This window comes from Pecten maximus, chromosome 5 (genome assembly GCF_902652985.1).
Source record: "Pecten maximus chromosome 5, xPecMax1.1, whole genome shotgun sequence".
In the NCBI taxonomy this organism is placed as follows: domain Eukaryota; kingdom Metazoa; phylum Mollusca; class Bivalvia; order Pectinida; family Pectinidae; genus Pecten; species Pecten maximus.
The window spans coordinates 45468713-45482217 of record NC_047019.1 but is presented as its reverse complement, the minus strand read 5'-3'; the positions used below and the strand labels follow the sequence as shown (position 1 = coordinate 45482217).

Here is a 13505-nt window from a genome sequence, read left to right as displayed (position 1 = left end):
TACTGTAACACGCTCTCCTCATTTCCTGGATTTTTTAACTCCAACTAGATTATTTATCACTTCAGCCCATTATTTATCACTTCAGTCCATTATTTGTCACTTCAGTCCATTATTTGTCACTTCAGCCCATTATTTGTCACTTCAGTCCATTATTTGTCACCTCAGCCCATTATTTATCACTTCAGTCCATTATTTATCACTTCAGCCCATTATTTATCACTTCAGCCCATTATTTGTCACTTCAGTCTATTAAATTTATCACTTCAGTCTATTATTTGTCACTTCAGTCCATTATTTGTCACTTCAGTCCATTATTTGTCACTTCAGTCTATTATTTATCACCTCAATCCATTATTTGTCACCTCAGCCCATTATTTATCACTTCAGCCCATTATTTATCACCTCAGTCTATTATTTATCACCTCAGTCTATTATTTATCACTTCAGTCCATTATTTATCACTTCAGTCCATTATTTATCACTTCAGCCCATTATTTATCACTTCAGCCCATTATTTGTCACCTCAGCCCATTATTTATCACCTCAGTCTATTATTTATCACCTCAGTCTATTATTTATCACTTCAGTCCATTATTTGTCACCTCAATCCATTATTTGTCACCTCAGCCCATTATTTATCACTTCAATCCATTATTTATCACTTCAGTCCATTATTTATCACCTCAGTCTATTATTTATCACTTCAGTCTATTATTTATCACTTCAGCCCATTATTTATCACTTCAGTCCATTATTTGTCACCTCAGCCCATTATTTATCACCTCAGTCTATTATTTATCACCTCAGTCTATTATTTATCACTTCAGCCCATTATTTGTCACCTCAGCCCATTATTTATCACTTCAGTCTATTATTTATCACCTCAGTCCATTATTTATCACTTCAGTCCATTATTTGTCACTTCAGTCTATTATTTATCACTTCAGTCCATTATTTGTCACTTCAGCCCATTATTTATCACTTCAGTCTATTATTTATCACCTCAGTCTATTATTTATCACTTCAGTCCATTATTTATCACTTCAGTCCATTATTTATCACTTCAGCCCATTATTTGTCACTTCAGCCCATTATTTATCACTTCAGCCCATTATTTGTCACTTCAGTCTATTATTTATCACCTCAGTCTATTATTTATCACTTCAGTCCATTATTTGTCACTTCAGTCTATTATTTGTCACTTCAGTCTATTATTTATCACTTCAGTCTATTATTTATCACTTCAGCCCATTATTTATCACTTCAGCCCATTATTTGTCACTTCAGCCCATTATTTATCACTTCAGTCTATTATTTATCACTTCAGTCTATTATTTATCACTTCAGTCTATTATTTATCACTTCAGCCCATTATTTATCACTTCAGCCCATTATTTATCACTTCAGTCTATTATTTATCACTTCAGTCTATTATTTATCACTTCAGTCTATTATTTATCACTTCAGTCTATTATTTGTCACTTCAGTCTATTATTTGTCACTTCAGTCCATTATTTATCACTTCAGTCTATTATTTGTCACTTCAGTCCATTATTTATCACTTCAGCCCATTATTTATCACTTCAGTCTATTATTTGTCACTTCAGTCTATTATTTATCACTTCAGTCCATTATTTGTCACTTCAGTCCATTATTTGTCACTTCAGTCCATTATTTATCACTTCAGCCCATTATTTATCACTTCAGTCTATTATTTATCACTTCAGTCCATTATTTATCACTTCAGTCCATTATTTGTCACTTCAGTCCATTATTTATCACTTCAGCCCATTATTTATCACTTCAGTCCATTATTTGTCACTTCAGTCTATTATTTATCACTTCAGTCCATTATTTATCACTTCAGTCCATTATTTGTCACTTCAGTCCATTATTTATCACTTCAGTCCATTATTTATCACTTCAGTCTATTATTTGTCACTTCAGTCTATTATTTATCACTTCAGTCTATTATTTGTCACTTCAGTCTATTATTTATCACTTCAGTCTATTATTTATCACTTCAGCCCATTATTTATCACTTCAGTCCATTATTTATCACTTCAGTCCATTATTTGTCACTTCAGTCCATTATTTGTCACTTCAGTCTATTATTTGTCACTTCAGTCTATTATTTATCACTTCAGTCTATTATTTATCACTTCAGCCCATTATTTATCACTTCAGTCTATTATTTATCACTTCAGTCCATTATTTATCACTTCAGTCCATTATTTGTCACTTCAGTCCATTATTTGTCACTTCAGTCCATTATTTATCACTTCAGTCTATTATTTGTCACTTCAGTCTATTATTTATCACTTCAGTCCATTATTTATCACTTCAGCCCATTATTTATCACTTCAGCTTCAGCCCATTATTTATCACTTCAGTCTATTATTTGTCACTTCAGTCCATTATTTGTCACTTCAGTCTATTATTTATCACTTCAGCCCATTATTTATCACTTCAGTCTATTATTTGTCACTTCAGTCCATTATTTATCACTTCAGCCCATTATTTGTCACTTCAGTCTATTATTTGTCACCTCAGCCCATTATTTGTCACTTCAGTCTATTATTTGTCACCTCAGCCCATTATTTGTCACTTCAGTCTATTATTTGTCACCTCAGTCTATTATTTGTCACTTCAGCCCATTATTTGTCACTTCAGCCCATTATTTGTCACTTCAGCCCATTATTTGTCACTTCAGTCTATTATTTGTCACTTCAGCCCATTATTTGTCACTTCAGCCCATTATTTATCACTTCAGCCCATTATTTGTCACTTCAGCCCATTATTTATCACTTCAGCCCATTATTTGTCACTTCAGTCCATTATTTGTCACTTCAGCCCATTATTTGTCACTTCAGTCTATTATTTGTCACTTCAGTCTATTAATCCCCTGTGACAAAAACCTACCAAACTGATGATTAGATGATTAGGATCTTTGTTCTTAGACACAATCTACATGTAACTATTTGATTTGTTTTACTAAGCAGATCTATTGCTTTACCTGTCACTAAGTGAGGTGTGTTTTATCATGTAATGTTTTATTACAGTGAATTGCATTGTTAACAATTTGTATTGTGTCTTTACAGTGAGATGGAAGAGACAGGACCTCCAGAAGAAGCGGCCTCAGTTTGTGGCAGTAGCTCGAGGACCTGATGTAGAATTGGCGACATTGAGGGAGCTGCCACACACAGCCTACCAACAGAGTAACACTTTGTATGCTATCAGGTTTGTGTGCATATTTCTGTACCACTCACAGAGTAATAATGTACTACTCAGATAGATAGTAATAATGTACCACTCAGGTAGACAGTAATAATGTACCACTCAGATAGATAGTGATAATGTACCACTCACAGAGTAATGATGTACCACTCAGACAGACAGTAATAATGTACCACTCAGACAGATAGTAATAATGTACCACTCACAAAGTAATGATGTACCACTCAGACAGATAGTAATAATGTACCACTCAGACAGACAGTAATAATGTACCACTCAGATAGATAGTAATAATGTACCACTCAGACAGACAGTAATAATGTACCACTCAGACAGATAGTAATAATGTACTACTCACAGAGTAATAATGTACCACTCAGACAGATAGTGATAATGTACCACTCACAGAGTAATAATGTACCACTCACAGAGTAATAATGTACCACTCAGACAGATAGTAATAATGTACTACTCACAGAGTAATAATGTACCACTCAGACAGAGAGTAATAATGTACCACTCACAGAGTAATAATGTACCACTCAGACAGACAGTAATAATGTACCACTCACAGAGTAATAATGTACCACTCAGAGAGATAGTAATAATGTACCACTCAGACAGGTAGTAATAATGTACCACTCAGATAGATAGTAATAATGTACCACTCAGATAGATAGTAATAATGTACCACTCAGATAGATAGTGATAATGTACCACTCAGATAGATAGTAATAATGTACCACTCAGACAGATAGTAATAATGTACTACTCACAGAGTAATAATGTACCACTCACAGAGTAATAATGTACCACCCAGACAGACAGTAATTATGTACCACGCAGACAGATAGTAATAATGTACCACTCACAGAGTAATAATGTACCACTCAGGTAGATAGTAATAATGTACCACTCAGACAGAGAGTAATGATGTACTACTCAGACAGATAGTAATAATGTACCACTCACAGAGTAATAATGTACCACTCAGACAGACAGTAATTATGTACCACGCAGACAGATAGTAATGTACCACTCACAGAGTAATAATGTACCACTCAGGTAGATAGTAATAATGTACCACTCAGACAGAGAGTAATGATGTACTACTCAGACAGACAGTAATAATGTACCACTCAGACAGAGAGTAATGATGTACTACTCAGACAGATAGTAATAATGTACCACTCAGACAGACAGTAATAATGTACCACTCAGACAGATAGTAATGTACTACTCACAGAGTAATAATGTACCACTCAGACAGAGAGTAATGATGTACTACTCAGACAGAGAGTAATGATGTACTACTCAGACAGACAGTAATAATGTACCACTCAGACAGAGAGTAATGATGTACCACTCACAGAGTAATAATGTACCACTCAGGTAGAGTAATAATGTACCACTCAGACAGAGAGTAATGATGTAATACTTAGACAGCACTAGATTTGTTGTACTTGTACTTGTAGTTTAATTCCAACCGACAGTGATATTGCATCCTTGCCCCACTTCCGACGGGATCAGTTGATGCTTACAAAGTTCCTTGGCAGTGGAGCATTTGGAGAAGTCTTTGAGGGTCTGGCCAAAAACATTCTCAGTGACACATCTGGTGAAACAAAGGTGGCTGTCAAGGTGAGTCAATGTCATCCCTAATAGAATCAAAAGAAAACCATGCCCAGTGCCCTGAGGTGTTCTCAGACAGTAAAGTTTTGTAAACATATCCAATACCCTGAGAATGAGCGCCCAGGCAGTATATGTTTTGTATCCGTGCTTTCAGACCTTGAGGAAGAGTGCATCAGATCATGAAAAGGAGGAGTTCCTCAAAGAGGCGGTCCTCATGAGCAACTTTAAGCATGAACATATCCTGAGTCTGCTGGGTGTGTGTCTGGACAATGACCCAGAATTCATCATCTTGGAGCTGATGGAGGGTGGTGACTTGCTCTCCTTCCTCCGTGCTTGTCGACCCTCAACAGTAAGTCAAAGCTTTGTTGGCCCTCAATCATAGGCCAAGGCCTTGTTGGCCTTCAGTAGTAAACAATGGCCTTGTTGGCCCTCAATCATAGGCCAAGGCCTTGTTGGCCTTCAGTAGTACACCAAGGCCTTGTTCAATCATAGGCCAAGGCCTTGTTGGCCTTCAGTAGTAAACAATGGCCTTGTTGGCCCTCAATCATAGGCCAAGGCCTTGTTGGCCCTCAATCATAGGCCAAGGCCTTGTTGGCCTTCAGTAGTACACCAAGGCCTTGTTGACCTTCAGTAGTAGGCCAAATCCTTGTTGACCTTCAGTAGTATACCAAGGCCTTGTTGACTTTCAGTAGTAGGCCAAATTCTTGTTGGCCCTTAATCATAGGCCAAGGTCTTGTTGGCCTTCAGTAGTAAACAATGGCCTTGTTGGCCTTCAGTAGTATACCAAGGCCTTGTTGGCCCTCAATCATAGGCCAAAGTCTTGTTGATCCTCAATCATAGGCCAAGGCCTTGTTGGCCCTCAATCATAGGCCAAGGTCTTGTTGGCCTTCAATAGTAGATAGTGCACTAGTCATAAACTGTTACTTATACATTCAGTGTTGAGCTATACATGATTACCTTGGGTTTCCCTGACCATTTCAGACCAATGCTGCATTCCTGTGTATAACAGACCTGGTTAAGATTTGTGTCCACGTGGCTCGGGGATGTAAATACCTGGAGGAGATGCACTTTGTCCACAGGTAACACACATACGTTTCTTCACGTGAGAACATTATATTGAAAGTACAATAAATAAATGTTGATAGTATGTATGGGCACTGTAAGAATGTTGACAAACAAGCTGTAATACATGTTCTTTTTGCATTTGACATTGACAGGGACTTGGCAGCAAGGAATTGTCTGGTTTCTAGTAAGACACCAGCAGACATGGTGGTAAAGATTGGAGACTTTGGCCTGGCCAGGGATATCTACAAGAATGACTACTATAGAAAGGAAGGCGAGGGACTACTTCCTGTACGATGGATGTCACCAGAGGCGCTGGTCGATGGGGTGTTCACAACACAGTCAGATATATGGTGAGTTAGCTTCCTTATTCCACACTATTGTTTAATATGAGAGAGTCACCTTCATCTGGGATTGTTTAATATGAGAGAGTCACCTTCCTCTGTGATTGTTTGAGATGAGAGAGTCACCTTCCTCTGTGATTGTTTGAGATGAGAGTCACCTTCCTCTGTGATTGTTTGAGATGAGAAAGTCACCTTCCTCTGTGATTGTTTGAGATGAGAGTCACCTTCCTCTGTGATTGTTTGAGATGAGAGTCACCTTCCTCTGTGATTGTTTGAGATGAGAGTCACCTTCCTCTGTGATTGTTTGAGATGAGATTCACCTTCCTCTGTGATTGTTTGAGATGAGAGTCACCTTCCTCTGTGATTGAGATGAGACAATTACCCTCCATTTGGATTAAGGGGAAGTAAACATGATATAAATTTACATTGATCTCTGTTACATCTGTACATTACAGGGCATTTGGCATTCTCATTTGGGAAGTAATGACCTTCGGACGACAACCATACCCTGCACGAACCAACATTGAGGTCCTACATTTTGTACGATCAGGAGGCCAGCTAGAACAACCTGAAGGTTGTCCTGAGGAACTGTAAGTAACACTGACATACTTCTGTGTTATACTCTCCCAGCAAAACATGTAACAGGAAAGACAGTTCATATTATCTTCTCTCCTGTTTGAAAAAAGTATTTATGGAATAACAATTTGATGAACTTTTACAAAGCTGTTGGAAAAGTAGTTGTATTCTGAACTCGAATAAATTATGCCCTACGAAGCCAAAAGTCGTGCACCGCTCATTAAATAATTCCTTGTCCTGGGCAGTGACAAATATCCAAATATTTTTTCTGTACATAACTTTATATAAGAATGGAATCCATCAATGGTTTGAATAAACATCGAGTTGCTTAGTAAATGTATTACTTACATTCCTGGCCTTGTTCTTCCTTAGATTCCAGATGATGAGAAATTGTTGGGTGGAGGCCGAGGATCGTCCCTCCTTCTCAGTCGTCCTCCAACAGCTTGAAGAATTCCACGACAAGTGTGTGTCGCTGTTCGCTGACTACATTGTCCCTATCCGCTCCCGCACGATCAACCCCGACGGTAAGTGCATGCAGTAACACAACCTGAGTTGACCACTACTTCGGTCTTCTTCACGGCAGTATTCTGATTGTTGATGACTTTGTTTATATGCTGGTTGGTACATTTATCAGTTGATATGTATTGTGTAGGGAGGCTCAATGCCTGGTATCACATCTTTAGAATTACCGTGTGAAAAGAAAAGTGAATTTATTTCATATATATGCATGACATATTTTGTACTTTAGATTTATAACAAAATGTTATTGCATGCTCCTTAAGCCTAGAGTGAATGTACCCTAGTACATATATGTGCAATGTTCAAGCTGGTTTATGTATAATTTCTTATATATTTTGTGTAGAACTTCCTGTATAGTGATATTGTAATATATATATTGTTGTCATTAGCCTTATACTTACAAAGATATATATTATACTTGTCAGGTTGACTTTTCTACTGTATGCAAAAATATGGTCACCATCTTAATTTATCAATAGTATAAGCTGGCAGATATAACCTACCTAAATCGTCCAATATACAGTAATGTAGCATATAGAGTAAGATTAGAATGAATCAGGCAGGATGGCTAACTTAAGGGAGATAACTCACTTAATAGGATTCAATAAGATATTAGAAGATGCAGCGTTCCTGTGTTTATATCAACATCAATATACAAAGTATTGTGAAATCAAAGTGACAACATTTTATCTACTCCTTAATTACTCCTCTATTTACATTTTATTTTATCTACCCTTAATTACTCCTCTATTCACATTTTATCTACCCTTAATTACTCCTCAATTTACATTTTATTTTATCTACTCTTAATTGCTCACATTACATTGACTCAGACAGTAGTTACCCTACACATTACATTGACTCAGTAGTTACCCTACACATTACATTGACTCAGACAGTAGATACCCTACACATTACATTGACTCAGACAGTAGATACCCTATACATTACATTGACTCAGACAGTAGATACCCTACACATTACATTGACTCAGACAGTAGATACCCTATACATTACATTGACTCAGACAGTAGATACCCTATACATTACATTGACTCAGACAGTAGTTACCCTACACATTACATTGACCCAGACAGTAGATACCCTACACATTACATTGACTCAGACAGTAGATACCCTATACATTACATTGACTCAGACAGTAGTTACCCTACACATTACATTGACTCAGTAGTCACACTACACATTACATTGACTCAGACAGTAGTTACCCTACACATTACATTGACTCGGACAGTAGTTACCCTACACATTACATTGACTCAGTAGATACCCTATATATTACATTGACTCAGTAGTTACCCTACACATAACATTGACTCAGTAGATACCCTACACATTACATTGACTCGGACAGTAGTTACCCTATAGATTACATTGACTCAGTAGATACCCTATACATTACATTGACTCAGTAGATGCCCTATACATTACATTGACTCAGTAGATACCCTACACATTACATTGACTCAGACAGTAGTTACCCTACACATTACATTGACTCAGACAGTAGTTACCCTATACATTACATTGACTCAGTAGATACCCTACACATTACATTGACTCGGACAGTAGATACCCTATACATTACATTGACTCAGACAGTAGATACCCTACACATTACATTGACTGAGTAGATACCCTACACATTACATTGACTCAGTAGATACCTTACACATTACATTGACTCAGACAGTAGTTACCCTACACATTACATTGACTCAGTAGATACCCTACACATTACATTGACTCGGACAGTAGATACCCTATACATTACATTGACTCAGTAGATACCCTATACATTACATTGACTCAGTAGATACCCTATACATTACATTGACTCAGTAGATACCCTACACATTACATTGACTCAGACAGTAGTTACCCTATACATTACATTGACTCAGTAGTTACCCTACACATTACATTGACTCAGTAGTTACCCTATACATTACATTGACTCAGACAGTAGATACCCTACACATTACATTGACTCAGTAGTTACCCTACACATTACATTGACTCAGTAGTTACCCTATACATTACATTGACTCAGACAGTAGATACCCTACACATTACATTGACTCAGTAGATACCCTACACATTACATTGACTCAGTAGATACCCTACACATTACATTGACTCAGTAGATACCCTACACATTACATTGACTCAGACAGTAGATACCCTATACATTACATTGACTCAGACAGTAGATACCCTACACATTACATTGACTCAGACAGTAGATACCCTACACATTACATTGACTCAGTAGATACCCTACACATTACATTGACTCAGTAGATACCCTATACATTACATTGACTCAGACAGTAGATACCCTATACATTACATTGACTCAGTAGATACCCTACGCATAACATTGACTCAGTAGATACCCAACACATTACATTGACTCAGACAGTAAGTTACCCTACACATTACATTGACTCAGACAGTAGTTACCCTACACATTACATTGACTCAGTAGATACCCTACACATTACATTGACTCAGTAGATACCCTATACATTACATTGACTCAGTAGTTACCCTACACATTACATTGACTCAGACAGTACATACCCTACACATTACATTGACTCAGACAGTAGATACCCTATACATTACATTGACTCAGACAGTAGATACCCTACACATTACATTGACTCAGACAGTAGATACCCTATATATTACATTGACTCAGTAGATACCCTACACATTACATTGACTCAGACAGTAGATACCCTACACATTACATTGACTCAGACAGTAGATACCCTATACATTACATTGACTCAGTAGTTACCCTACACATTACATTGACTCAGACAGTAGATACCCTACACATTACATTGACTCAGACAGTAGTTACCCTACACATTACATTGACTCAGACAGTAGATACCCTACACATTACATTGACTCAGTAGATACCCTATACATTACAATGACTCAGATAGTAGTTACCCTATACATTACATTGACTCAGACAGTAGTTACTCTACACATTACATTGACTCAGTAGATACCCTACACATTACATTGACTCAGACAGTAGATACCCTACACATTACATTGACTCAGACAGTAGATACCCTATACATTACATTGACTCAGACAGTAGTTACCCTACACATTACATTGACTCGGACAGTAGTTACCCTACACATTACATTGACTCAGACAGTAGATACCCTATACATTACATTGACTCAGACAGTGGATACCCTACACATTACATTGACTCAGACAGTAGTTACCCTACACATTACATTGACTCAGACAGTGGATACCCTACACATTACATTGACTCAGACAGTAGATACCCTACACATTACATTGACTCAGACAGTAGATACCCTATACATTACATTGACTCAGTAGATACCCTACACATTACATTGACTCAGACAGTAGATACCCTATACATTACATTGACTCAGACAGTAGATACCCTACACATTACATTGACTCGGACAGTAGTTACCCTATACATTACATTGACTCAGACAGTAGTTACCCTATACATTACATTGACTCTTAAAGTAAAAATACCAGCATTGTAGGTGCATTTATAACATTTTTTTCTTATTTTGATTTGCATGAAGGTCCATATGGACACATATATTACAAGGCCCTGAGCAGGTGATGCAGGCTTTGGTGTGGTATATAATGGATGTAGTACCTAGAGCACTGTCATATTTGACTAACTACAGATATACAGTTAAATAACAAATGAAAGTTATTTATTATATAAAAAAAACTTACAAAGCATGTATACTGTATATGATAAAGTCAACCAATGTAACATAAATTATTGAGGATGAATATTTGTCCTAAATTGATTAAATAATATGGCATCTCCTAAAGACTCTTAAAGGGGACGTTGATAAGTGTTTAGTCAAATAATACATGCATGTATATTAATGTTACGTATTTCTGTTTGTGCTAAAGCCTAGCATGTTTTTATTTTCTGTGGAACACAACACCTGTGTGTACCTGCATGAACACAACACCTGTGTGTACCTGCATGAACACAACACCTGTTTGTACCCATATGAACACAACACCTGTGTGTACCCATATGATCACAACACATGTGTGTACCTGCATGAACACAACACTTGTGTGTACCCATATGAACAAAACACCTGTGTGTACCTGCATGAACACAACACCTGTGTGTACCCATATGAACACAACACCTGTGTATACCCATATGAACACAACACCTGTGTGTACCCATATGAACACAACACCTGTGTGTACCCATATGAACACAACACCTGTGTGTACCCATATGAACACAACACCTGTGTGTACCCATATGAACACAACACCTGTGTGTACCCATATGAACACAACACCTGTGTGTATCTATATGAACACATTACCTGCGCATGTGTACCTGTATGTCATCTGTGTAACCCTGCATGTCTGAAATTATCTCCTTTCTACAGTACTGTTGTACTTGTATATGACAGACTGCCGAGTATCCAAAACTAAAATGATTTGATCCAAAGTTGTACCTCACCACTAATAATCCAGACTATTTATTTGTCTTCTGTCAGGTGGTCAGCTGTCTGTTGAATAGAATAAGCACACAATATTAATTTGATTATGACTTCGTACTTAAATCAAGTTTTCAAAATGTTGTTTTTGATGTGTTACTAAAACTGATTGCTTAATCTGAGGATGTTGTCACAGTCATATACCTGTGTATAGAATTAGGGGGTTATATATACCTGTGTATAGAATTATAGGGTTATATTTACCTGTGTATAGAATTAGGGGGTTATATATACCTGTGTATAGAATTATGGGGTTATATATACCTGTGTATAGAATTAGGGGGTTATATATACCTGTGTATATAATTAGGGGGTTATATATACCTGTGTATAGAATTAGGGGGTTATATATACCTGTGTATAGAATTATGGGGTTATATATACCTGTGTATAGAATTATGGGGTTATATATACCTGTGTATAGAATTAGGGGGTTATATATACCTGTGTATAGAATTAGGGGGTTATATATACCTGTGTATACAATTATGGGGTTATATTTACCTGTGTATACAATTATGGGGCTGTATATACCCGAGTTTAGAATTAATGGATTATATTTATATGTACCTGTGTATAGACTTATGGTGTTATATATACATTTGTACCTGTATATAGAATTATGAGACTGATTTCAGGTTTTTTTGTAAGTGAAATATGTTGATACCACTGAAGTCAGAATGTTTTTGTTGACATGTATATTATATTTTGTATTATTCCTGAATATTATCCAGCAATATATCCTCAGTACGTTTTACCTTTTAAGCTGTTGTCATGGAAATTTGCACTGAAAAAAAAGAGGAAAATGTGATAAAGAATGTTACCTGAGGAGGTGTCTTTAAGAAACCAGAAGAAATCCTTTACTTGAACAAAGTGCTCTTATCTTTGTCATTATGATTGTCAACCTTTGTCCTCTGAATTTGATTTGAACTGAAGCAATAATTGAAGACATTGATGATGAAGCTGGTCCATTTGAATATTGTTGATATGTGTGTCTGTATGCTTGAGACAACAAACATTATTGAAGTGGTTTAATGTTATGAATTTGTCACCTTTGACCTGAAGGGGGAGGTAACAACAGCCAAGAAAAAACTCCTCGCCGGAATAGTTGGCGAAACCGTCAAGATGTACACCCCTCATCACTCAACAAAGTTGTGCGTGAGGATAGGTAACGTGGAGCTGCCTCACCCTCAGCTGGCCCTGTGGCTGCACACCTTTATTTGTCTTGCTGGACCTCGTTTTCATGTCTTCTTTTCATTTTGTTCAGTGATTTTTGTGGTTGTTCATTTTTTCATCTTTTTTAATCTTGGTGACTTATTTTGTTTGCCATTGATCACAGTTTGGCCTCTCTTATTGTGAGACTGATATTGACATTTACTGAAACCTGTTATTGTTTATGTTTTTTGCTGTGAGAATTTGTTGTTGACTGGTAAGATTACCTCTTGTTGTTGATTATTAAACTTTTAAAATGAGTTATTTACTGATCCATGACAACACAGTGATTCATCCTCATGCATGTATCTGCTAGATTCACATAGTA

At 36.8% G+C, this 13505-nt stretch overlaps 1 protein-coding gene across 2 annotated transcripts in view; it reads left to right on the top strand.

Annotated features, from left to right (window-relative positions):
- Positions 1 to 13505, top strand: part of LOC117328169 (proto-oncogene tyrosine-protein kinase ROS-like) — a 31477-nt gene that overhangs the window by 9501 nt on the left and 8471 nt on the right. The window contains exons 17-24 of one of the 2 annotated variants that reach the window (XM_033885577.1): positions 3102 to 3240; positions 4713 to 4875; positions 5021 to 5215; positions 5848 to 5945; positions 6084 to 6281; positions 6728 to 6862; positions 7221 to 7372; positions 11003 to 11039. In XM_033885577.1, the coding sequence (XP_033741468.1) occupies positions 3102 to 3240; positions 4713 to 4875; positions 5021 to 5215; positions 5848 to 5945; positions 6084 to 6281; positions 6728 to 6862; positions 7221 to 7372; positions 11003 to 11039 (1117 nt within the window). The remainder of the gene's footprint in view (positions 1 to 3101; positions 3241 to 4712; positions 4876 to 5020; positions 5216 to 5847; positions 5946 to 6083; positions 6282 to 6727; positions 6863 to 7220; positions 7373 to 11002; positions 11040 to 13505) is intronic. The other variant, XM_033885576.1, reaches the window with a different exon arrangement.